This window comes from Oncorhynchus gorbuscha, linkage group LG16 (genome assembly GCF_021184085.1).
Source record: "Oncorhynchus gorbuscha isolate QuinsamMale2020 ecotype Even-year linkage group LG16, OgorEven_v1.0, whole genome shotgun sequence".
NCBI classification, from domain to species: Eukaryota; Metazoa; Chordata; class Actinopteri; order Salmoniformes; family Salmonidae; genus Oncorhynchus; species Oncorhynchus gorbuscha.
Genome location: NC_060188.1, coordinates 13,758,648 through 13,784,829, shown reverse-complemented (window position 1 = coordinate 13,784,829; position 26,182 = coordinate 13,758,648). Strand labels below are relative to the sequence as shown.

Genomic DNA, 26,182 nt, shown 5'->3' with positions numbered 1-26,182 from the left:
CGTCTGATTGGCCCTCTCTGCTTGACCGTTAGACTGGGGATGAAACCCGGAAGAGAGACTGACGGACGCACCAATCAAACGACAGAACTCCCTCCAAAACTGTGACGTGAATTGCGGGCCTCTGTCTGAAACGGCGTCTAACGGGAGGCCATGAATTCTGAACACATTCTCGATGATGATTTGTGCCGTCTCCTTAGCGGAAGGAAGTTTAGCGAGGGGAATGAAATGTGCCGCCTTAGAGAACCTATCGACAACCGTAAGAATCACAGTCTTCCCCGCAGACAAAGGCAGACCGGTAATGAAGTCTAGGGCGATGTGAGACCATGGTCGAGAAGGAATGGGAAGCGGTCTGAGACGACCGGCAGGAGGAGAGTTACCTGACTTAGTCTGCGCGCAGTCCGAACAAGCAGCCACGAAACGGCGCGTGTTACGCTCCTGAGTCGGCCACCAAAAGCGCTGGCGAATAGAAGCAAGAGTGCCTCGAACGCCGGGATGACCAGCTAACTTGGCAGAGTGAGCCCACTGAAGAACAGCCAGACGAGTAGAAACAGGAACGAAAAGAAGGTTACTAGGACAAGCGCGCGGCGACGCAGTGTGCGTGAGTGCTTGCTTAACCTGTCTTTCAATTCCCCAGACTGTCAACCCGACAACACGCCCATAAGGAAGAATCCCCTCGGGATCAGTAGAAGCCACAGAAGAACTAAAAAGACAGGATAAGGCATCAGGCTTAGTGTTCTTGCTACCCGGACGGTAAGAAATCACAAACTCGAAACGAGCGAAAAACAACGCCCAACGAGCTTGACGAGCATTAAGTCGTTTGGCAGAATGGATGTACTCAAGGTTCTTATGGTCTGTCCAAACGACAAAAGGAACGGTCGCCCCCTCCAACCACTGTCGCCATTCGCCTAGGGCTAAGCGGATGGCGAGCAGTTCGCGGTTACCCACATCATAGTTGCGTTCAGATGGCGACAGGCGATGAGAAAAATAAGCGCAAGGATGAACCTTATCGTCAGACTGGAAGCGCTGGGATAGAATGGCTCCCACGCCTACCTCTGAAGCGTCAACCTCGACAATGAATTGTCTAGTGACGTCAGGAGTAACGAGGATAGGAGCGGACGTAAAACGTTCTTTTAGAAGATCAAAAGCTCCCTGGGCGGAACCGGACCACTTAAAACACGTCTTGACAGAAGTAAGAGCTGTGAGAGGGGCAGCAACTTGACCGAAATTACGAATGAAACGCCGATAGAAATTAGCGAAACCTAGAAAGCGCTGCAACTCGACACGTGACCTTGGAACGGGCCACTCACTGACAGCTTGGACCTTAGCGGAATCCATCTGAATGCCTTCAGCGGAAATAACGGAACCGAGAAAAGTAACGGAGGAGACATGAAAAGAGCACTTCTCAGCCTTCACGTAGAGACAATTCTCTAAAAGGCGCTGGAGAACACGTTGAACGTGCTGAACATGAATCTCGAGTGACGGTGAAAAAATCAGGATATCGTCAAGGTAGACAAAAACAAAGATGTTCAGCATGTCTCTCAGAACATCATTAACTAATGGCTGAAAAACAGCTGGCGCATTGGCGAGACCAAACGGCAGAACCCGGTACTCAAAATGCCCTAACGGAGTGTTAAACGCCGTTTTCCACTCGTCCCCCTCTCTGATGCGCACGAGATGGTAAGCGTTACGAAGGTCCAACTTAGTAAAGCACCTGGCTCCCTGCAGAATCTCGAAGGCTGATGACATAAGGGGAAGCGGATAACGATTCTTAACCGTTATGTCATTCAGCCCTCGATAATCCACGCAGGGGCGCAGAGTACCGTCCTTTTTCTTAACAAAAAAAAACCCCGCCCCGGCCGGAGAGGAAGAAGGCACTATGGTACCGGCGTCAAGAGACACAGACAAATAATCCTCGAGAGCCTTACGTTCGGGAGCCGACAGAGAGTATAGTCTACCCCGAGGAGGAGTGGTCCCCGGAAGGAGATCAATACTACAATCATACGACCGGTGAGGAGGAAGGGAGTTGGCTCGGGACCGACTGAAGACCGTGCGCAGATCATGATATTCCTCCGGCACTCCTGTCAAATCGCCAGGTTCCTCCTGAGAAGTGGGGACAGAAGAAACGGGAGGGATGGCAGACATTAAACACTTCACATGACAAGAAACGTTCCAGGATAGGATAGAATTACTAGACCAATTAATAGAAGGATTATGACATACTAGCCAGGGATGACCCAAAACAACAGGTGTAAAAGGTGAACGAAAAATCAAAAAAGAAATAGTCTCACTGTGGTTACCAGATACTGTGAGGGTTAAAGGTAGTGTCTCAAATCTGATACTGGGAAGATGACTACCATCTAAAGCGAACATGGGCGTAGGCTTGTCTAACTGTCTGAAAGGAATGTCATGTTTCCGAGCCCATGCTTCGTCCATGAAACAACCCTCAGCCCCAGAGTCTATCAAGGCACTGCATGTAGCACCCGAACCGGTCCAGCGTAGATGGACCGACATAGTAGTACAGGATCTAGATGGAGAGACCTGAGTAGTAGCGCTCACCAGTAGCCCTCCGCTTACTGATGAGCTCTGGCTTTTACTGGACAAGAATTGACAAAATGTCCAGCAAGTCCGCAATAGAGGCACAGGCGGTTGGTGATCCTCCGTTCCCTCTCCTTAGTCGAGATGCGAATACCTCCCAGCTGCATGGGCTCAGTCTCTGAGCCAGAGGAGGGAGATGGTTGCGATGCGGAGCAGGGAAACACCGTTGACGCGAGCTCTCTTCCACGAGCTTGGTGACGAAGATCTACCCGTCGTTCTATGCGGATGGCGAGAGCAATCAAAGAGTCCACACTGGAAGGAACCTCCCGGGAGAGAATCTCATCTTTAACCACTGCGTGGAGTCCCTCCAGAAAACGAGCGAGCAGCGCCGGCTCGTTCCAGTCACTAGAGGCAGCAAGAGTGCGAAACTCTATAGAGTAATCCGTTATGGATCGATCACCTTGGCATAGGGAAGCCAGGGCCCTAGAAGCCTCCCTACCAAAAACTGAACGGTCAAAAACCCGAATCATCTCCTCTTTAAAGTTCTGGTAATTGTTAGAACAATCAGCCCTTGCCTCCCAGATAGCTGTGCCCCACTCTCGAGCCCGGCCAGTAAGGAGTGATATGACGTAAGCAACCCGAGCTCTCTCTCTAGAGTATGTGTTGGGTTGGAGAGAGAACACAATATCACACTGGGTGAGAAAGGAGCGGCACTCCGTGGGCTGCCCGGAGTAACAAGGTGGGTTATTAACCCTAGGTTCCGGAGGCTCGGCAGACCAGGAAGTAACAGGTGGCACGAGACGAAGACTCTGGAACTGTCCAGAGAGGTCGGAAACCTGAGCGGCCAGGTTCTCCACGGCATGACGAGCAGCAGACAATTCCTGCTCGTGTCTGCCGAGCATGGCTCCTTGGATCTCGACGGCAGTGTTACGAGCGTCTGTAGTCGCTGGGTCCATTCTTTGGTCGGATCCTTCTGTTATGCAGGTGAATGAGGACCCAAAAGCGACTTGGCGAAAACAGAGTCTTTAATCTAGTAAAGGAAATCTGCAATACTCCTAGACAAATCGGAGCGGTAAATAAAGCATAAAAAACAATTCCACTCGTAATGACGAGAACAGACTGGAGACTCGATCATAAACTGTAGGTTGCCTCGGGAAGGCACTTGACCGTAGCAGACTCAGACACCTGCTCACCACGCAGCATCTGAGGGAAACACGACACGACAGGGCGATACAAAGACACAGCACGGTGAACAATATACAAGGATCCGACAGGACAGAAACGGAAAACAAGGGGAGAAATAGGGACTCTAATCAGGGGAAAAGATAGGGAACAGGTGTGGAAAGACTAAATGATTGATTAGGGGAATAGGAACAGCTGGGAGCAGGAACGGAACGATAGAGAGAAGAGAGAGAGGGAGGGAGAGAGAAAAAAGGGAACGAACCTAAAAAGACCAGCAGGGGGAAAACGAACAGAAGGAAAAGCAAAATGACAAGACAATATAAGACAAAACATGACAGAAATGATACATTGACTATGAGGTTCAAGTGCAGACTGTCAGCTTTAATCTGAGGGTATTGTTATCCATATTGGGTGAACTGTTTAGAAATTACAGCACTTTTTGTACATAGTCCCACCATTTTAGGGGACTAAAAGTAATGGGACAAATTCACTTACATGTGTATTAAAGTTGTCAGAAGTTTAGTATTTGGTCCAATATGCATAGCATGCAATGACTACATCAAGCTTTGATTCTACAAATTAGTTGGATGCATTTGCTGTTTGTTTTGGTTGTGTGGTGGGCCGGGCGCAGTGCGCGCTAACCAAGGTCGCCAGGTGCACGGTGTTTCCTCCGACACATTGGTGTGGCTGGCTTCCGGGTTGAATGCGCGCTGTGTTAAGAAGCATTGCGGCTTGGTTGGGTTGTGTTTCGGAGGACGCATGACTTTCGACCTTCGTCTCTCCCGAGCTCGTACGGGAGTTGTAGCGATGAGACAAGATAGTAACTACTAATAATTAGATACTATGAAATTGGGGAGAAAAATTAAATAAATAAAAACAAATGATAGTCCCACTAAGCTCAAACCAGATGGGATAGTGTATTGCTGAAGAATCCTGTGGTAGCCATGCTGGTTAAGTGTGCTTTGAATTCTAAATAAATCACTGGCAGTTTCACCAGCAAAGCACCCACACAACATCACACCTCCTCCTCCATGCTTCACGGTGGGAACCACACATGCGGAGATCATCCGTTCACCTGCTCTGCGTCTCACAAAGACACGGCGGTTGGAACAAAAAAGCTCACATTTAGACTCATCAGACCAAAGGACAGATCTCCACCGGTCTAATGTCCATTGCTCGTGTTTCTTGGCCAAAGCAAGTCTCTTCTTCTTATTGGTGTCCTTTTGTAATGGTTTCTTTGCAGCAATTCAACCATGAAGGCTTGATGTTGAGATGTGTCAGTTAACTTGAACTCTGTGAAGCATTTATTTGGGCTTCAATTTCTGAGGCTGGTAGCTCTAACTCTGCAGCAAAGGTAACTCTGGGTCTTCCTTTCCTGTGGCGGTCCTCATGGGAGCCAGTTTAATCATAGTGCTTGATGGTTTTTGTGACTCCACTTGAAGAAACGTTCAAAGTTCTTGAACTTTTCAGTATTGACTGACCTTCATGTCTTAAAGTAATGATGGACTATCGTTTCTTTTTGCTTATTTGAGGTGTTCTTGCCATAATATGGACTTGGTCTTTTACCAAATAGGGCTATTTTCTGTATACCACCCCTACCTTGTCACAACACAACTGATTGGCTCAAATGCATTAAGAAAGAAAGAAAGAAATTCCACAAATTAACTTTAAACAAGACACACCTGTTAATTGAAATGCATTCCAGGTGACTACCTCATGAAGCTGGTTGGGAGAAAGCCAAGAGTGTGCAAAGCTGTCATCAAGGTAACGGGTCGCTACTTTGAAGAATCTCAAGTATAAAATATATTTCAATTTGTTCAACACTTTTTTGGTTATTACATGATTCCATTAGTGTTATTTCATAGTTTGATGTTTTCACTATTATTCTACAATGTAGAAAATAATAAAAATAAAGACACCCCCTTGACTGAGTAGGTGTGTCCAAACTTTTGCCTGGTACTGTATAGAATGTTGCTAACATGTAGAGGTTGATGCGCAGGGATGGCCGAATGTTATGTTATACTAATCTTGTTGGCAACATAATGGTGTAGGGCAGCTTAGTGAGTAGGTACACTGCATAAAGACAAGTGAGCAGTGTGTCAGTCCAGGGGTTAAACACATCACTAGATTGGCCCAAACATCAGCTCCGCCCATGTGATCATCTTCAAGTGGGCCCCAGATAACTGTCTCCATGGCAACCCCCACACCAGGAATCTTTTCTATTTTTTCACAGCGACTGGTTCTGATGTCCACATGGCAACGGCTGCCGAGGGGGCAGTGCGGGGGGGGGGGGAAGGGGGGGTGGAGGGGAGGGGGGGGATGTGTGGGGGTGGCTGCTGCTGACGCACTAGGTGGCTGCCTGTAAACTTTTCCAGAATTCCGCCCACCGGCTCAGAAGTAAGCACTCGGCTGGAATCCGGTGCGCCAAGCTGCGTTTCCTCTCTTTTTTTCTCCCTGTCTGTCTCTCAACCTCGAACAACGCCTCCTACCTGAACCAGGCCTGCTGACCCTCCCTTCTTCATCCAGCCACAGAACCCCATAGCACCTCCTCCTCGTGTTTCGGGAGCTGTGGTGGTGACACTACTGTTAGGAGGTCAGTGTGTGTGGGCTGGCCCTCCTGTGTGTCTGTCTGTGGCTAGGGGTCTGGGGATTGGCCGGTTCTCTATGTTCTGTTCTGTTGTGTCCTAAGGGAATCTCTGGAGTCTTAGACATCACTGATGGATGGCATCAGCAGCAGCAGCAGTAGAGGGGGGTGGTTAAGGTAGAGAAGGAATGCTTAGCTCTCTCACCTGCGTCCATACACACACACCCACACACACACACACACACACACACATTTACTCCCATATTGTCAAGGATGAGTGTTTTAGTCTTTCTTTAACAGGACTAAACTGACAGTGTCAAGATCATGTCTAGACATTGTTGTTTTTGTTTGTCACATCCAAAATGTATTACACATGTAGTAGGGAGAGCATTTCCAGATGTCATATTAGTTGGAGAAGTTGAGGGGGGAGGTGGGAGGAGGTGGGGGGAGGTGGGTCAGTTGGTAATTGAACACTCCCAATTATCTTGAATAATCCCCCAGTAATCTTTTCCTGTGAATGGAAATTGTGTGGAAAGAAAATGTGTTGGGAGTCAAGGATTACAATTAAAATAAAAATCACAATTTCTTCTGCCGTAATTTGGCTCATTGTATCTGGCCGCTCCCCCGGGTTTTATGGGGCAGTACTTATTTCTATCAGCCGGACGTTGGGAGAGAGAGCGAAAAAGAGAGAGAGGGGGAAAGAGAGTAAGAGAGAGGGGAGAGACAGAGAGAGAGAGAAAAGAGTGAGAGAGTACGGTTTCCGTCCAAGTGGGGAAAGTCACAGCCGACTTAAACCATCAAAAAATCCAAAGCACCAGGGCCAATAATCCTCTCCTCAGTGAAAGCCAGAGGGGAAAATGTAACTTTTCTCACTCTAGCTTGAGCCCAGCAGGGGTTGTGTTTGTGGCTTCAATAGCATTGGAAAAAAGTGCCTCTGTGTGATTCTTAAACAGTTAACCCCGACCTTGGAATGTATTGATTTCAATATGAATCATTTTTATTCAGAATGTTGATCCCAACATGACGGTCTTGCCAATAGAGTAGGACTCCCCAGAGCAGAGGCCTCATCACAGCCTCATCACTGGAATCTCCCCATGAAGACACAACCTTGGAGACATACTATACAGCCGTCTCTAGGGAACAGAAAATGGGGGCACATCGACCAGAAAATCCAGGTGCTGAGCAAACCAGGAGCCTCTGTGGGATGGGCGATTGTAAATCTACACCCACCCACCAGCCCCACTCACTTGACCTTGTCCACCTCCCTCTTCCACTCTTCCTCCTCTCCTCTCCTGAATGGATCTCAGTCTCACTCTGGACTGCTCTAGTATTGAAGTGCTTTATGGCAGTGTGGGGCAGGGAGGACAGGAAAGGACCTAGGTGTTAGGCCATAGCTCATCCCCACAGTAGGGGTCATGGTGGCCAGTGGTCGTTAGGGTGATTGAGAAAGTCCAGCGCTGATCCCTAGTATGGAGCCAGCTGATGGGACCCAGTGGGTCTAACTGCTTTATAAATGATTAGTACAAGACTTATATACCCAGTTAGAAGGCTAGCTATACTTGCAATGCCTCGATTGCTTTTTAACACCAAGCACTTTCAACAGAGCTGAGTATGTACTGACATGATGCTATTGTAGTACTACAGCTTGCTATAGTGAGCATCCCTCAGCATCCCTCAGATAGAGGTAACATAGTGGATACTATGGCCTGTCTTTAAATGCTGAATGAAGATGGGCCTCCCCCTCTGCCCCCTACTCTCCCCCCTCCGCCCTCCTCACTTCCTCCCCCTCTACCCCCTCTGCCCTCCTCCACCCTTCCTCACCACTCCCTCCCCTCCCTTCCCTCCCCCTCTTCCCCCTCCGCCCTCTCCTCCCTTCCTCCCCCTCTCCCCCCTCCACCCTTCTCCATCCTTCCCTTCCCTCCCCTTCTCCCCCTCCGCCCTCCTCCTCCCTTTTCTCCCCCTCTCCCCTTCTCCCCCTCCGCCCTCCTCCTCCCTTTTCTCCCCCTCTCCCCTCCGCCCCCTCCTCCCTTTTCTCCCCCTCTCCCTCCTCCACTCTCCTCCTCCCTTCCCTCCCCTTCTCCCCCCTCCACCCTCCTCCTCCCTTCTCTCCCCATCTCCCCCCTCCACCCTTCACCCTTCCCACGGTCACATACTTTTGTACGGGAGGTTTCTGAGAAATAATAATGTTAGTATAAAACATTTACCAGCATGCTGAGTTGACATGTCTGGCAAGAAAATGACAGTTTGGAGCAGCTAAGTGTCACATAAGTCTTTCAGCACACTAATTGAAGTGGTTCCCCCAATAGGCTACTCTCTGCAGCTGCATGAACAAGTGACACAACTGTGGACGGGACAGGCACTAACTATACTATTCTCCCACTCTGCGATGTCAGCTGTTTTTTATTTTTTTAATGTTTTTATTTCACCTTTATTTAACCAGGTAGGCTAGTTGAGAACAAGTTCTCATTTGCAACTGTGACCTGGCCAAGATAAAGCATAGCAGTTCGACACATACAACAACACAGAGTTACACATGGAGTAAACAAAACATAGTCAATAATACAGTGGAACATAAGAAAACTAAATGTCTATGTACAGTGAGTGTAAACGAGGTAAGATAAGGAAATAAATAGGCCGTGGTGGCGAAGTAATTATAATATAGCAATTAAACACTGGTATGGTAGATCGGCAGAAGATGAATGTGCAGGTAGAGATACTGGGATGCAAAGGAGCAAAATAAATAAATAAATACCAGTATGGGGATGAGGTAGGTCGATAGATGGGCTGTTTACAGATAAAGTACAGGTGCAGTGATGTGTAAAATGCTCTGACGGCTGGTGCTTAAAGCTAGTGAGGGAGATGTGAGTCTCCAGCTTCAGAGATTTTGCAATTCGTTCCAGTCATGGGCAGCAGAGAACTGGAAGGAAAGACGACCAAAGGAGGAATTGGCTTTGGGGGTGACCAGTGAGATATACCTGCTGGAGCGCGTGCTATGAGTGGGTGCTGCTATGGTGACCAGTGAGCTGAGATAAGGCGGGGCTTTAGCGAGCAGAGACTTGTGGATAACCTGTAGCCAGTGGGTTTGGCGACGAGTATGAAGCGAGGGCCAACCAACGAGAGCGTACAGGTCGCAATGGTGGGTAGTGTATGGGGCTTTGGTGACAAAACGGATGGCACTGTGATAGACTGCATCCAATTTGTTGAGTAGAGTGCTGGAGGCTATTTTATAGATGACATCACCGAAGTCGGGGATCGGTAGGATGGTCAGTTTTACGAGGGTATGTTTGGCAGCATGAATGAGGGATGTTTTGTAATAAGCCGATTCTAGATTTCATTTTGGATTGGAGATGCTTAATGTGAGTCTGGAAGGAGAGTTTACAGTCTAACCAGACACCCAGGTATTTGTAGTTGTCCACGTATTCTATGTCCAGAGTAGTGATGCTGGACGGGCGAGCAGGTGCGGGCAGCGATCGATTGTAAAGCATGATTGAAGAAAAAAAAGCATGCGTGAAAGCTGTTGATAAGACAAAGACACGTGGTGCACTGTGGGTGGATTCTGTGTTCTCAATGTTATAAGTTTTCTTCCGACAACTCCGTGGTGACTGTGCTGTGTAACTACATAAACAGTCGTATCCTTATTGAAATGGATTTGAAATGAAAGAGTTCAGGATATTCCTTATTTTTCTCCTTCACTGCTTCACTGCGTTTGACCCACTTCTTGATAGATGTTATTTATTGTGGAGGCTCAGCGGCTGTACTGTGGTGTCAGTGGTGGTAAAAGTCGCACACTGAGTTTGATGTGCTTTTTAGGCCTATGAGTTTCGATCCAACAATGATGAAAGTGTGACAATGGAAGCAGATCTATCCCCCTCTCTTCTGGACTTCAACCTTCTCTTTCAACCTTCTCATTGCCCTTCCTCTGCCTCTCCCTCTTTCCCATATATTCCTCCCTGTCTCTTGTTAATTGCCGCAGAGCTTGTTGATGGAAATCAATGAGTGCTTTTGATTATGAGCCAGAGCTGGGGAAGGTGAGAGAGAAGTGGACACACACACACACCGTCAGCACTTTGGACTCTGTCCACCGAGGAAGGATTAGTGTGTGTTTCACAAGGAGGTTCCCACACTCCTCTGCTGCGGCCCAACTCCAGCCTAGCAAGTCCTCTGCCAACCGCTCGGTCACAACTCAATGACATTGGAACAATCACAACAAACTCTCCTCTGATGAAACCTTAACTACCCTCAGACGGTTAACAGACAGTTACCTCTGTGGTATCAAACACTGTCTCCCTTCAGCCTTCTGTGAGCCCCACCACACACACTGTGCACAGAAGGGAGAGCAGTGTTAAGTCTGTCTTATAGCTCTTCCTTCAGACACCAGTCGCTCTCATATCCGAGCGGTTCTCGCCGGGGGTCAATTCTCCGTACGTGGGGTCCATTCACAAAACCAGCACCCCACCCAGCCGCACCCGCGGCACCCATCCTACCTTCCCACCGTCTTCACCTCGGCAACACCTGGCACCCGGCTAACAAACACCTGTTCACCTAATTAGACAGACACTGGAGGGAGAAGGAGATGAATAAGTTAATGAGACAGTAATCTGGCCCAATCACATGCTCCGGGATCTGCTTCCTCCTCGTCTGTTTCCTCCTCGGCAGCAGGGGTGCAGTAATGACCTCTGTATTGGGTGATTCCTTCGCCGTGCGACCTTGAGTGACCCCATCACGGATGGACCTTCTGTGGTACCACAGCATGGAGGAATGGAGGGATGAAGGGATAGAGAAAAGTGGGAAGTGGGAAGAAGGACAGGCCAGGCAGGCTGCGTCCTGAAAGGGCAGAGCGAGTGACTTGGCAGCCTGGGCACTGAGGCGTCAGCCAAATGAATGAGCATTAGGAGATGAGGTTCCCACAGCAGTTGGAGCCGCTCCAGGTCTCACCAGCTGTGCCACTCTTGTTTACAAGCCGCCACCTGCTGCCGGAGAGGCCTCCATTCTGACTAGCAACCTCAGACTCGCATGACCACCAAAGCCAGACCAGGGCATGTGCTGCCTGAGCTAGAGAAACCCAGTCCATAGTGCTTATGAGAAGGGCAGAGCGCCCACTCCTCTGTGGAGTTTCATCCTCATGTTTCCTAACATCGCAGTGTGTTACATTTACATACATACATACAGGCAGGGGCGCAACTTTGGTTTTAGAAGTGAGTGGGACATATTATTATCCAGTCAGATAAAAAACGTGACCGGGAGACCCATGGGGCGGCGCACAATTGGCCCAGCATCATCGGGGTTAGAGGAGGGTTGGCTGGCAGGGATGTCCTTGTCCCATCGCGCTCTAGCGCCTCCTGTGGCGGGCATGCGCTGACACAGTCACCAGGTGTACAGTGTTTCCTCCAACACATTGGTGTGGCTGGCTTCCGGCTTAAGCGGGCATTGTGTCAAGAAGCAGTTTTGCTTGGTTGAATCTGCTTGGTTGGATCGTGTTTCGGAGGACGCATGGCTTTCGACCTTCTCATCTCCCGAGTCCGTACACGAGTTGCAGCGATGAGACAAGACTGTAACTACCAATTAGATACCACGAAATTGGGTAGAAAAATATTATATTATATATACAAAAAAATCACAAAATAGCTAAGTTGGGTCGGAGCTTGCAAAACGGCAGCCATCTAGAACGGATGTAATGACTAAATGTCCAGGATCCTATCACTCATTATATATTCATCTCTCTGCTGCCCACACAAACAAATCACTGCCCCATATGTTTCACACACCGGAACAGTATCCACATCCTCCTCCATTCCTCTGTGCTCCAGGTATCCCCAAAACACGCATCCATTCATCCATCCCTCCCTCCCTTCATCACTTGACCTCCTCCCGTGTCTCACCATCCCTTCCTTCCTGCAGGCGTACAATACCTTCACTTAAGTGCTGTGTTGCTCCATAATAATTCATCTGTTCTATTCAAATCTTCCAGTGGATCTCACAAGCTCTTTCTTTATGTTGTTATGTTATGTTGGTGTTTCCTTTATTTTGGCAGTTACATGTACACTTTGAACTGACTCAGGTCACTCTGTGTTGCTATGGCATTTCTCTTGGTTCTATTATTATTTTTCCTCTGTGACTGCTTTTCTGACCCTGTGTGTTTTCTCTCTTGTTTCTCCTCCAGGGAACTTTAAAGGGATGTGTAAACAGATAGATCACTTTCCTGAGGACACGGACTATGAAGCGGACCCCTCTGAGTACTTCTTACGTGAGTCTCCACTCTTTGGCTTTCACTTTTACAGTACAGAGGAACCAGTGAGCCTCAAGGGATAGTGTGGTCTGGGCATCCCATCTGCGCATTTGATACTGTATTGTAGTGAATAGTGTAAATACTACACAAATACTACACAAATGTACAACTGTGTACTTTCTAATCTTGTTAAGAGAGGGTCGTATTTAATATGAGGTAACCAATCAGGTGACAAGGTGGGACAGAAATCAGCCAGCAACGCCTCCTCTTACTTCCACTGACAACTTGTTCATATTTAATACCTGAGCCCACTTTCCCACCCAGCCCCTGACAGTCAATACAGTGACAGTATTTCTGGTGGGCCTGTGTGTTATTTTGTATATCTCTAAAGTGTATCCTGCTTCTAGTGAGTGCCTGTCTGTCTGGTCTGAACTCCTCCTCTCCTGGCTGTTTTTACTGCCTGCTGTCACGCCTTGGTCTGAGTATTTTGTGTTTTCTTTATTATTTGTTCAGGCCAGGGTGTGACATGGGTTTATTGTATTGTCGTATTGGGGTTTTTGTAGGCATTGGGATTGTGGTTGATTAGGGGTGTGTCTAGTATAGGCTTGGCTGCCTGAGGCGGTTCTCAATCAGAGTCAGGTGATTCACACTCCAAACTCCACTATGGCCAAGACCAAAGAGCTGTCAAAGGACACCAGAAACAAAATTGTAGACCTGCACCAGGCTGGGAAGACTGAATCTGCAATAGGTAAGCAGCTTGGTTTGAATAAATCAACTGTGGGAGAAATTATTAGGAAATGAAAGACATACAAGACCACTGATAATCTCCCTCGATCTGGGGCTCCACGCAAGATCTCACCCCGTGGGGTCAAACTGATCACAAGAACGGTGAGCAAAAGTCCAAGAACCACACGGGGGACCTAGTGAATGACCTGCAGAGAGCTGGGAACAAAGTAACAAGGCCTACCATCAGCAAGGGCATTGAAGATGAAACGTGGCTGGGTCTTTCAGCATGACAATGATCCCAAACACACCGCCCAGGCAACGAAGGAGTGGCTTCGTAAGAAGCATTTCAAGGTCCTGGAGTGGCCTAGCCAGTCTCCAGATCTCAACCCCATAGAAAATCTTTGGAGGGAGTTGAAAGTCCGTGTTTCCCATCAACAGCCCCAAAACATCACTGCTCTAAAGGAGATCTGCATAGAGGAATGGGCCAAAATACCAGCAACAGTGTGTGAAAACCTTGTGAAGACTTACAGAAAACCTTTGACCTCTTTCGTTGCCAACAAAGGGTATATAACAAAGTATTGAGATTTTTGTTATTGACCAAAATACTTATTTTACACCATAATTTGCAAATAAATTCATTAAAAATCCTACAATGTGATTTTCTGTATTTTTTTCTAATTTCGTCTGTCATAGTTGAAGTGTACCTATGATGAAAATTACAGGCCTCTCTCATCTTTTTAAGTGGGAGAACTTGCACAATTTGTGGCTGACTAAATATTTTTTTGCCCCACTGTCTATCATGGTGTCACTTCCTTGCAATTCCAAAGCACTGACTGTCAAATTACCGCACCTATGAGCCAATCTGTTAAACACAGCCATCGGGTGCACAAACACATGATTGCTAAATTGTAGACACACCAATCAGGTTTAAGCACTATAAAAATACAGCAGGTAGGTTCACCTGCCTTCAACCAAAATGGAAGGAGTCAGAAGAAGAGTGAGGGTGAGAGGAGAAGTACACAGAGAAGGAGGTAGAGGTAGAGGCAGAGGCAGAGGCAGAGGCAGAGGCAGAGGCCGAGCCAGAGGCCGAGCCAGAGGTCGAGGAAGACCTGAAACAGGAGGAGAACGTGCACAAAGAAGAGGACCAAACTTATCAAATGACATTCGTGCAACACTAGTGGACCATGTTATAAACCACCGATTGACGCTGAGGGAGGCTGGACTGAGAGTTCAGACAAATCTTAGCAGATATACAGTGGCATCTGTCATAAGGACTTTTTGACAGGAAAACAGGTAGAAGATCTGTTTACAGTTACAGTAATCAGCTGCTTATTGTCAGCACCATATCAGCACTTGTGATACCCCTTCCTGTGACATTGTACAGTAAGTTACATGTATTATTCTCTACATAGGATTGAGGGTCGGGAACAACAAGGAGGAAGGGGGCCCATATTCATGCAAGAACAAGAGAGAGAGAGATAATAAACAGCATTATTTGCCAAAGCCATATCAGGTTCAGAGAACTACAAGCCAACATTATCGGTGACCTTGCCATTTTCAATAATGTCCATCAGGTCTCTCAGTCAACACTGGCACACATCCTGAAAAGACATCAGGTTCAAATGAAACAACATTATCGAGTGCCTTTTGAGCGGAATCGAGGGTCAAACGGCTGCGACATGAGTATGTGGAGGTTTGTATTGTTCGCTTTAGCACTATGATGTTGCATACTGCACACATGACGTTTTTACATTGACGGTATACTAGACCTATCCTGAACTACACAATCTTGTCTTTCACTGTATTTCAGGGAGTTTTGCAGATGGATGCTGAGGAAATCCTGCATGAATTCATATATATTGATGAGGCAGGGTTCAACCCCACAAAAGTAAGAAGGAGAGGCAGAAATATCATTGGCCACAGGGCTATAATCAATGTCCCTGGGCAACGTGGGGGTAACATCACCCTTTGCGTTGTCATTTCACAGCATGGGGTTGTCCTCCGTCATGCCAAAATGAGCACTTACAACACACCTCACATTCTCACATATTTGGACCGATTGCACCACATCGCCACAGCAGATAATGAAATGCACCAGATGCAATACACGGTCATCTGGGACAATGTGTCATTCCACCACTCTGCTTTGGTCCAGAACTGGTTTCAACACCATCCACAGTTGACAGCACTATACCTTCCACCATACTCTCCGTTTCTAAACCCTATCGAAGAGTTTCTCTGCATGGCGGTGGAAGGTTTACGATCTCCAGCCCCAGGCTCAGGTACCCCTCATTCAGGCCAGGAAGGTTTACGATCTCCAGCCCCAGGCTCAGGTACCCCTCATTCAGGCAGGGAAGGTTTACGATCTCCAGCCCCGGGCTCAGGTACCCCTCATTCAGGACAGGAAGGTTTACGATCTCCAGCCCCAGGCTCAGGTACCCCTCATTCAGGCAGGGAAGGTTTACGATCTCCAGCCCCGGGCTCAGGTACCCCTCATTCAGGCCAGGAAGGTATACGATCTCCAGCCCCGGGCTCAGGTACCCCTCATTCAGGCCAGGAAGGTTTACGAGCTCCAGCCCCAGGCTCAGGTACCCCTCATTCAGGCCAGGAAGGTTTACGATCTCCAACCCCAGGCTCATGTACCCCTCATTCAGGCCAGGAAGGTTTACCTTCTCCAGCCCCAGGCTCAGGTACCCCTCATTCAGGCCAGGAAGGTTTACGATCTCCAGCCCCAGGCTCAGGTACCCCTCATTCAGGCCAGGAAGGTTTACGATCTCCAGCCCCAGGCTCAGGTACCCCTCATTCAGGCCAGGAAGGTTTACGATCTCCAGCCCCAGGCTCAGGTACCCCTCATTCAGGCCAGGAAGGTTTTCGATCTCCAGCCCCAGGCTCAGGTACCCCTCATTCAGGCCAGGAAGGTTTACGTTCTCCAGCCCCAGGCTCAGGTACCCCTCATTTAGGCCAGGAAGGTTTACGATCTCTAGCCCCGGGCTCAGGCACCCCTCATTCAGGCCAGGAAGGTTTACGATCTCCAGCCCCGGGCTCAGGTACCACTCATTCAGGCCAGGAAAGGTTAACGATCTCCAGCCCCAGGCTCATGTACCCCTCATTCAGGCAAGGAAGTTTTACGATCTCCAGCCCCAGGCTCAGGTACCCCTCATTCAGGCCAGGAAGGTTTACGATCTCCAGCCCCGGGCTCAGGTACCCCTCATTCAGGCCAGGAAGGTTTACGATCTCCAGCCCCAGGCTCAGGTACCCCTCATTCAGGCCAGGAAGGTTTATGATCTCCAGCCCCGGGCTCAGGTACCCCTCATTCAGGCCAGGAAGGTTTACGATCTCCAGCCCCAGGCTCAGGTACCCCTCATTCAGGCCAGGAAGGTTTACCTTCTCCAGCCCCAGGCTCAGCTACCACTCATTCAGGCCAGGAAGGTTTACGATCTCCAGCCCCAGGCTCAGGTACCCCTCATTCAGGCCAGGAAGGTTTACGATCTCCAGCCCCGGGCTCAGGTACCCCTCATTCAGGCCAGGAAGGTTTACAATCTCCAGCCCCGGGCTCAGGTACCACTCATTCAGGCCAGGAAAGGTAAACGACCTCCAGCCCCAGGCTCAGGTACCCCTCATTCAGGCCAGGAAGGTTTATGATCTCCAGCCCCGGGCTCAGGTACCCCTCATTCAGGCCAGGAAGGTTTACGATCTCCAGCCCCAGGCTCAGGTACCCCTCATTCAGGCCAGGAAGGTTTACCTTCTCCAGCCCCAGGCTCAGCTACCACTCATTCAGGCCAGGAAGGTTTACGATCTCCAGCCCCAGGCTCAGGTACCCCTCATTCAGGCCAGGAAGGTTTACGATCTCCAGCCCCGGGCTCAGGTACCCCTCATTCAGGCCAGGAAGGTTTACAATCTCCAGCCCCGGGCTCAGGTACCACTCATTCAGGCCAGGAAAGGTAAACGACCTCCAGCCCCAGGCTCAGCTACCCCTCATTCAGGCAAGGAAGGTTTACGATCTCCAGCCCCAGGCTCAAGTACCCCTCATTCAGGCCAGGAAGGTTTACAATCTCCAGCCCCAGGCTCAGGTACCCCTCATTCAGGCCAGGAAGGTTTACGATCTCCAGCCCTGGGCTCAGGTACCCCTCATTCAGGCCAGGAAGGTTTACAATCTCCAGCCCCGGGCTCAGGTACCACTCATTCAGGCCAGGAAAGGTAAACCTTCTCCAGCCCCGGGCTCAGGTACCCCTCATTCAGGCCAGGAAGGTTTACGAGCTCCAGCCCCGGGCTCAGGTACCCCTCATTCAGGCCAGGAAGGTTTACGATCTCCAGCCCCAGGCTCAGGTACCCCTCATTCAGGCCAGGAAGGCTTACGAACTCCAGCCCCGGGCTCAGGTACCCCTCATTCAGGCCAGGAAGGTTTACGATCTCCAGCCCCAGGCTCAGGTACCCCTCATTCAGGCCAGGAAGGTTTACGATCTCCAGCCCCAGGCTCATGTACCCCTCATTCAGGCCAGGAAGGTTTACCTTCTCCAGCCCCAGGCTCAGGTACCCCTCATTCAGGCCAGGAAGGTTTACGATCTCCAGCCCCAGGCTCAGGTACCCCTCATTCAGGCCAGGAAGGTTTACGATCTCCAGCCCCAGGCTCAGGTACCCCTCATTCAGGCCAGGAAGGTTTACGATCTCCAGCCCCAGGCTCAGGTACCCCTCATTCAGGCCAGGAAGGTTTACGATCTCCAGCCCCAGGCTCAGGTACCCCTCATTCAGGCCAGGAAGGTTTACGATCTCCAGCCCCAGGCTCAGGTACCCCTCATTGAGGCCATGGAGGACGCCTGTGACAAAGTCGACGCCGCAGCTGTTCAAGGATGGATTCGACATTCAAGACAGTTCTTCCCACGTTGTCTTGCTAATGAAGATATTGCTTGTGATGTTGATGAAATTCTCTGGTCAGATCCAGCTAGGAGAAGAGATAATGTATAGTATGTTTACTGTAGTATTTTCTGTACAATATTGTCCGTTTTTTTTCCAGATTATTTTTTATGTTATTTACTGTAATTGTAACCTGTACAGTATTTGACGTTTGTCTGTTTGCTGAGCTAACAGTGTTATGCACACTACTGTAGTAGCATGGAAACTGGGACATGTTTTGTTGTGATTCTCCATGTTGACATGTTGACTGATTTGGGTATATGGAGAGAAATAAATGATATTTTCAAATGATATTTTCCTCAGTCTGCAGCATTGGTCTTGTGTAGTGTCTGTATAATACACTTTCTCTGTGTACTTTATTTACTGCACTCTAATCACAGACACTTAGACTTGCTAAAAGTGTTTTAGGTTGGCAACAGCAGTGTGTAACTGGTTCAAAAAGATTGAAGTCATAAGAAATGTGTGTTTCGTATGGTAACAAAATATTATTTGTATGAAGTCGTGTATAGTTTTGACAAAAGTGTTCCATTTTGCAAATGATCTGAAGTGTTGTGCTACTTTGGTGTAGGGTTGTGCTAATTGTGTGTCGTGTTTTGACAAACTGGACCCTGTTTTTCAAAATTGGGCTTAAACAATTGAAGAAAACTGTAACAGAAGCTTCTGGTGGTTTCTGAAGTCATGTGGCATGTTGAATTTATTTTTTCCTATGAATTTGGCTCTAGCATTTAACCGTTTTGGCTGAGCTCTTATGACCCCATTCCTGAAAGACTCTGGAACATGGTCATGCCTTCTGTTTCCCTCTATGATTGCAGGACTTGTTAGAAGGGAGTGTCACAAGAACTGCAATTTGGTCCCAATAAGAACATAATGTAGTTGAATAGCCCTGAATAGTCCTATCCTTCTAAGGATAGGATCCCTGTTTAATGTTTCTCTTGGGACTAATTGGGATCAAAACATGTCTCCTGCATCTCACAAGATGACTGTGACTTTGAAGTGTACAGTATTGAGAGTTTCAAACAAAGGAGTTAAACTAACACTACCTCTGCATATTGACCTAGTACATTCAAAAAGTGCTGCAAGGTCCCCTCCTTTTCCCCCTGAACAGTTCTCTCAAAATATAGGAAAAGGAATTGAATAGCACACATTTCCATGTTACGAGCAGTGCCTCGGCCCCACGCCTGTTTAACAATGCACCAGACATTTGACCCCTCTTTTCCCCCACCCAGTGACGCTCAGCTGAACTGGATTCAGGTTGTGTTCATCTCCTGGTCTCCATCAGAACAGACAGTAATTGAAGCCCACTCTGAGAGAAGAGGAGAACGGAGCAGTGCGTGTTACTGCCAGTCCTGGAGATGAAGCCTAACCAATTAGGCTGTGTTTGACTTAACGCTCTGAGCGACTGTTGCTCGTCCATATGTGACAGAGAGGACGGTTATGATAACAGCTCTGGTAATGGTGCCCGAAGTCACTGGCCTTGACAGGTGCGAGGTGACACTGCGGACCTCAGACCCTGTACCCAAGTGTGCTCTATGTGTGTGTGTGTGTGTGTGTGTGTGTGTGTGTGTGTGTGTGTGTGTGTGTGTGTGTGTGTGTGTGTGTGTGTGTGTGTGTGTGTGTGTGTGTGTGTGTGTGTGTGTGTGTGTGTGTGTGTGTGTGTGTGTGTGGTGCGTGCGTGCATGGCTATGTGCGTGCGTATTTGTGTGTTTTAACCACTTCCTGCACTGTGATTGGACGAGAGGGCCGCAGTGCTCCCAGTTGCTTGCCAATTAGGACACTCACATCCATAAATATTTCAGCCTCCTTCCTATATAGGTCAGGCCTCTATCACTCTCTCTCTCTTTCACCCTCTCTCTCCCCGAACACCCGTCTGTGACTGGCATGTCTTTTTAGTTTGGAGTTGTACCTCTGTACTTTAGTGACAAAGTGAGCCCCCATTCAGGCCACTCAGTGTGTCCGTGTGTCTGCATTTTTATATTTGCGTTACATTTGTGTGTTCTCTTATGTGAAGGTCGGGCAGGGTGAGGTCATGAGGGTACAGTGGGCCACTTTGGGACAGGTTCAGAGAGAGGTGGATGTCATACTGTGGCTTTAATATCTCCGCTGCCTGTTTCATCCTAGCCAGGATGATGTGGTCTGTGAAGGGAATTTGTTTATATACTTAGCCCATTTTACTTTAGTGGAGGACACACAGCTGGTATTTCCATAATGAGGTGTTGCACAGAGCATCTGGAGAGAGACCAAAGAGAGAGAGAGAGTATGCCAGCCACTTACAGGGTAGAACGAGAGGGGAAGGGTTATTACCTCAGGTAAAAACCCACAGGAAGTGACATTAGAGGGAGTTCACACTCAGACTGAGGGGACTCGTCTATGATGTATGTAATCCTGTGATTCAGCACCTGCTAGCTCACAGTACACCAGCCTACACCAGTATTGGAAGTGAGCAAATCGGACATATGCAGAAGAAAGGCACAGAATGTTCTTGAATACGTACGTGCACCATCCCTCCCCCATACTTGAACACACACAGACAGACACAGACATAGACACACAGACACAGACACACACAGACACACACATAGCACACACAGACGTCCCCAAACACACACACTGTAATGACTGTGATTCCTCGGCTCTCCCCATAGCCAGGCGGTTCACACATCCACACACGGTTATATAACCCAACTGAGGAATACTAAAGCGCCAGTGGGTTTTTAAATCAGGCCGTGTCCGAGCTCCCATCATCCACTACTGTACTGGGCGCTAAGCAGCAGAGAGAGAAAGAGAGAGAAGAGAGGAGTAAAAGAAAACACCCAGTTATGCAAGAAACAGTTGATGCAGGAGGAATTAGAACACCTAAATACATTACTGTGATAACCACACTTACACACAGAGAGAGATAAAGACAGATATACAGAAAGAGAGAGATACAGAGAGAGAGAGAGAGGGAGAGATAGATACAGAAAGAGAGCAATACAGAGAGAGAGAGAGATCGATACAGAGAGAGATACAGAGAGAGAGAGATCCAGAAAGAGAGAGAGAGAGATACAGAAAGAGAGAGAGAGAGATACAGAGAGAGAGATACAAAAAGAGAGCAATACAGAGAGAGAGATACAGAAAGAGAGAGAGATCGATACAGAGAGAGATACAGAGAGAGAGAGATCCAGAAAGTGAGAGAGAGAGATACAGAAAGAGAGAGAGATACAGAGAGAGAGAGATACAGAAAGAGAGCAATACAGAGAGAGAGAGATTGATACAGAGAGAGATATACAGAAAGAGAGAGAGAGAGATACAGAGAGAGAGATACAGAAAGAGAGAGAGAGATACAGAAAGAGAGAGAGATACAGAGAGAGAGATACAGAAAGAGAGAGAGATATAGAGAGAGAGTGATACAGAGTTAGAGAGATACAGAAAGAGAGAGAGATACAGAGAGAGAGATACAGAGTTAGAGAGATACAGAGAGAGAAACAGAAAGAGAGAGAGATACAGAGAGAGAGATACAGAAAGAGAGAGATACAGAGAGAGAGAGAGATACAGTACAGAGAGAGAGATACAGAAAGAGAGAGAGAGAGATACAGAGAGAGAGAGAGAGATACAGAAAGAGAGTGATACAGAGTTAGAGAGATACAGAAAGAGAGAGAGAGATACAGAGAGAGAGAAAGATACAGAAAGAGAGTGATACAGAGTTAGAGAGATACAGAAAGAGAGAGAGATACAGAAAGAGAGTGATACAGAGTTAGAGAGATACAGAAAGAGAGAGAGAGATACAGAGAGAGAAACAGAAAGAGAGAGAGAGATACAGAGAGAGATACAGAGAGAGAAAGTGTGTGAGAGAGAGAGAGAGAGAGAGAGAGAGAGAGAGAGAGAGAGAGAGAGAGAGAGAGAGAGAGAGAGAGAGAGAGAGAGAGAGAGAGAGAGAGAGGGATACAGAGAGAGATACAGACAGAGAGAGAGAGATACAGAAAGAGAGAGATACAGACAGAGCGATACAGACAAAGTGATACTGAGAGAGAGAGAGATACTGAGAGAGAGTGAGAGAGACAGAGACAGAGAGTCAGATTGAGTAGAAAATTGTATTCTTGTTGTGGCTATGGTGGATGTTCTGCCAGTGGTGACAACGATGGCAGTCTGTGGTAAAGATGTCTCATGTTTGTGGATCCTAACCAGGGTTCACTAGGGTCAGAGCATGGTGTGATGAGCTACATAGTTAATACAGAGAGGGGGGCCGGATTCTGGCCTAATCTGTCCCAATGAAATCAATGGGTCTGGGGTAGGACACACACAGGGGACTTGCATGTGTGGGACAGTGGGGACGATGTGGCGATGGGGGGTGTAGGCGACATTGGGGAGATCATTGGTTGCGGCCCACCATGGGAGTTCCAGACCAGCTCCAGAGGGGGGATGGACAGCCGGTCGCTCGGCCCTGAGCCCTGGTGGGTCACGCCGGTTCCACCTGAGGCCAGGACCATGGACCATGGTCACAGTCATTGGACCAGAGGGAGGGTCACACCACATGACCTCCACTGCCTCGGTAGAGGATAGTCATCAGGATAATGTGTTAATCATGAGTGACAGGCTTAAAGGGATTCTATTACAGGCTATTATTACCATGACTGTCCACTTGGATTTACTGTGTGGTGTTAGGTAGCTGGAGAGAGATGCCACAGTGTAGCTGTGTAACAGTGGTGGCCTAGGCGACAGATATGGAGTCCATCGATAGATACGTAAACACATACAGGCCCATAAAGGAAAAGGCAATCATTTTAGTGGCCTGGTGGAGCGAGCAAGTACCAGCGCTCTGACTACACATCTCATTAAGGCTGGAAATATGGAAGCCTCCTCTTATAAACTCAGAGGTGAGAGAATGTACAGTATCTCGTAAACAAAAGGACAGTAACACAGAGATTACACAACCGTTATTTGTGACTGCATATGGACACTTATTAGCCTTCCTTCACACACACATTGACATATCCACATTCGAATGCAGGGTTTCTCTGTACAGACCCATGTTAGTCCGTGCTGTGGTACTATGCTAACAGTGGCGTATTGTGACATAAACCACAGTATTACCAGTCTTATCCATATGTATTGGAGCATCTCTCTGTGCTATCATGCTGTTGTACCAGGCTAATTTTAAATTGAGCTTCCTCTGCCCTGTGCTCTGGGCTACTAATCATGCTTTTCTGGCTGATAAGCTAACTAACAGACTAAGCAGGGTTACTGTTCAGTTTGTTCAAACTAATAGGGCCTCCTCTACCCTGTGTTAGTCTATGGGCTACTATGCTGTTTGTGTAAACGCTAAGACTAAAATAAGCTAACACAGACAGCAGTGATTATGTAGGCTACTGTGTCAATGCTAAGCTAACAGAGCGAGTAGTGATTCTGGGCTGTTGGTGCTAAGCTAACCCAGAGCAGCTAGCTATGGCACAGTGCTGTCAGGCAGGCAGGCAGATGGGCCTGATCTATGGGGACATCAGCAGTGGAGTGGAGGGTAATTACAGTAATTGAAATGTGGTCTTTAATTGTCTGAGCAGTCCTGTCATGTGAAGGAACTTCAATGTGTTGGGTGGCCCAGATTCTTTTCCACCGCGCTCCAGTGACCAATCTGTGTGTGGATGAGTGTGTGAGGGGTGTGTGTGGATAGGGATTTTGCTGTGTGATATGTTAGGTTAGTATGACAGAGCGATATTCAGAGGGGGACTGCAGTGTCAGAGAGCATGCAGCCCACTTTAGGCCTATGTCGTACAGTACTTTTCTGTGTAAGACAAAAATGGAGAAAAATTAACTTTGGCTGTGTGCATATAGAGAGTGTACGTGTATAGTGGCTGTGTGCATATAGAGACTGTACGTGTATAGTGGTTGTGTGCATATAGAGAGTGTACGTGTATAGTGGTTGTGTGCATATAGAGAGTGTACGTGTATAGTGGTTGTGTGCATATAGAGAGTGTACGTGTATAGTGGCTGTGTGCATTTAGAGAGTGTACGTGTATAGTGGCTGTGTGCATATAGAGAGTGTACGTGTATAGTGGTTGTGTGCATATAGAGAGTGTACGTGTATAGTGGTTGTGTGCATATAGAGAGTGTACGTGTATAGTGGCTGTGTGCATATAGAGAGTGTACGTGTATAGTGGCTGTGTGCATATAGAGAGTGTACGTGTATAGTGGTTGTGTGCATATAGAGAGTGTACGTGTATAGTGGTTGTGTGCATATAGAGAGTGTACGTGTATAGTGGTTGTGTGCATATAGAGAGTGTACGTGTATAGTGGTTGTGTGCATATAGAGAGTGTACGTGTATAGTGGTTGTGTGCATATAGAGAGTGTACGTGTATAGTGGTTGTGTGCATATAGAGAGTGTACGTGTATAGTGGTTGTGTGCATATAGAGAGTGTACGTGTATAGTGGTTGTGTGCATCTCTGAAGGCATTTTATTATATTTGATTTATTTTATTTCACCTTTATGTAACCTGGTAGGCAAGTTTAGAACAAGTCATCATTTACAACTGCGACCTGGCCAAGATAAAGCAAAGCAGTTCGACACATACAACAACACAGAGTTACCCATGGAGTAAAACAAACATACAGTCAATAATACAGTAGAAAAATAAGTCTATATACAATGTGAGCAAATGAGGTATGATAAGGGAGGTAAAGGCAATAAATAGGCCATGGTGGCGAAGTAAATACAATATAGCAAGTAAAATATAGCAATTAAAACACTGGAATGGTAGATTTGACAGTAGATGCATTTGCAAAGTAGAAATAATGGGGTGCAAAGGAGCAAAATAAATAAATAAATACAGTAGGGGAAGCGGTAGTTGTTTGGGCTATTTATAGATGGGCTATGTACAGGTGCAGTGATCTGTGAGCTGCTCTGACAGCTGGTTCTTAAAGCTAGTGAGGGAGACATGAGTCTCCAGTTTCAGAGATTTTTGTAGGTCGTTCCAGTTAATGGCAGCAGAGAACTGGAAGGAGAGGCGGCCAAAGGAGGAATTGGTTTTGGCGGTGACCAGAGAAATATACCTGCTGGAGCGCCTGCTACGGGTGGGTGCTGCTATGGTGACCAGTGAGCAGAGATAAGGCGGGACTTTACCTAGCAGGGTCTTGTAAATTACCTGGAGCCAGTATGTTTGGCGACGAGTATGAAGCGAGGGCCAGCCAACGAGAGTGTACAGGTCACATGATAACTTTATGTGCATATGTGTGTCACAGGCGGCTGGTGGCATGGTAATTTGGAAGGACAGGAGGATAGTAATGCCTGGAACGGCGTAAATGGAATGGTATTAAACACAGCAAACACGCTGTTTCCATGTGTTTGATACCATTCCATTTCAGGCATTAATATGAGCCATCCTCCCCTCACCAGCCTCCTACAGGAGGCTTCTTGGTTGAGGCTGAGTATTGAGGAGGAGGAGGGCGAGGCTGGATTAATAAGTGTTTGTAGTTTTAAATCAATGTGCCTGGGAGCTGAGGCACCTGATTAGCATGACCCTGTCCTGCACATCAGCACATTCAGTGCTGGGGGAGGCTGATTATGAGCCAATGCTAATTTCCTCTCACAATGCTGTCAATGAGAGAGAAGAGAGAAGAGAAGAAGAGAAGAAGGTTCAAAGAGATGCCTTTGTCAAGAGAACTCTGCATATTCATTGGTGTATGTACGTGTGTGTGTGTGTGTGTGTGTGTGTGTGTGTGTGTGTGTGTGTGTGTGTGTGTGTGTGTGTGTGTGTGTGTGTGTGTGTGTGTGTGTGTGTGTGTGTGTGTGTGTGTGTGTGTGTGTGTGTGTGTGTGTGTGTGTGTGTGTGTGTGTGTGTGTGTGTGTGTGTGTGTGTGTGTGTGTGTGTGTGTGTGTGTGTGTGTGCGTTCATGCATACGTGCATTATTTTGTGTGTACAGTATACAACATACTATTTGGTTTATATGCTGAAGCCATAAACTGGCAATGTACTGGTAAATGGACATGTTGTCAAGTCTGAATATGTGTAATGCAATAGAGTGATCCCCGGTTGTGAGTCACTGTGAG

The 26,182-nt window shown here is 47.8% G+C and overlaps 1 protein-coding gene across 1 annotated transcript in view; it reads left to right on the top strand.

The window, feature by feature from the left end:
• LOC124000335 (voltage-dependent calcium channel gamma-2 subunit) overlaps positions 1–26,182 on the top strand; it is a 90,626-nt gene that overhangs the window by 49,769 nt on the left and 14,675 nt on the right. Inside the window, exon 2 of the mRNA XM_046306614.1 lies at positions 12,462–12,545. Coding sequence (XP_046162570.1) covers positions 12,462–12,545 — 84 coding nt within the window. The remainder of the gene's footprint in view (positions 1–12,461; positions 12,546–26,182) is intronic.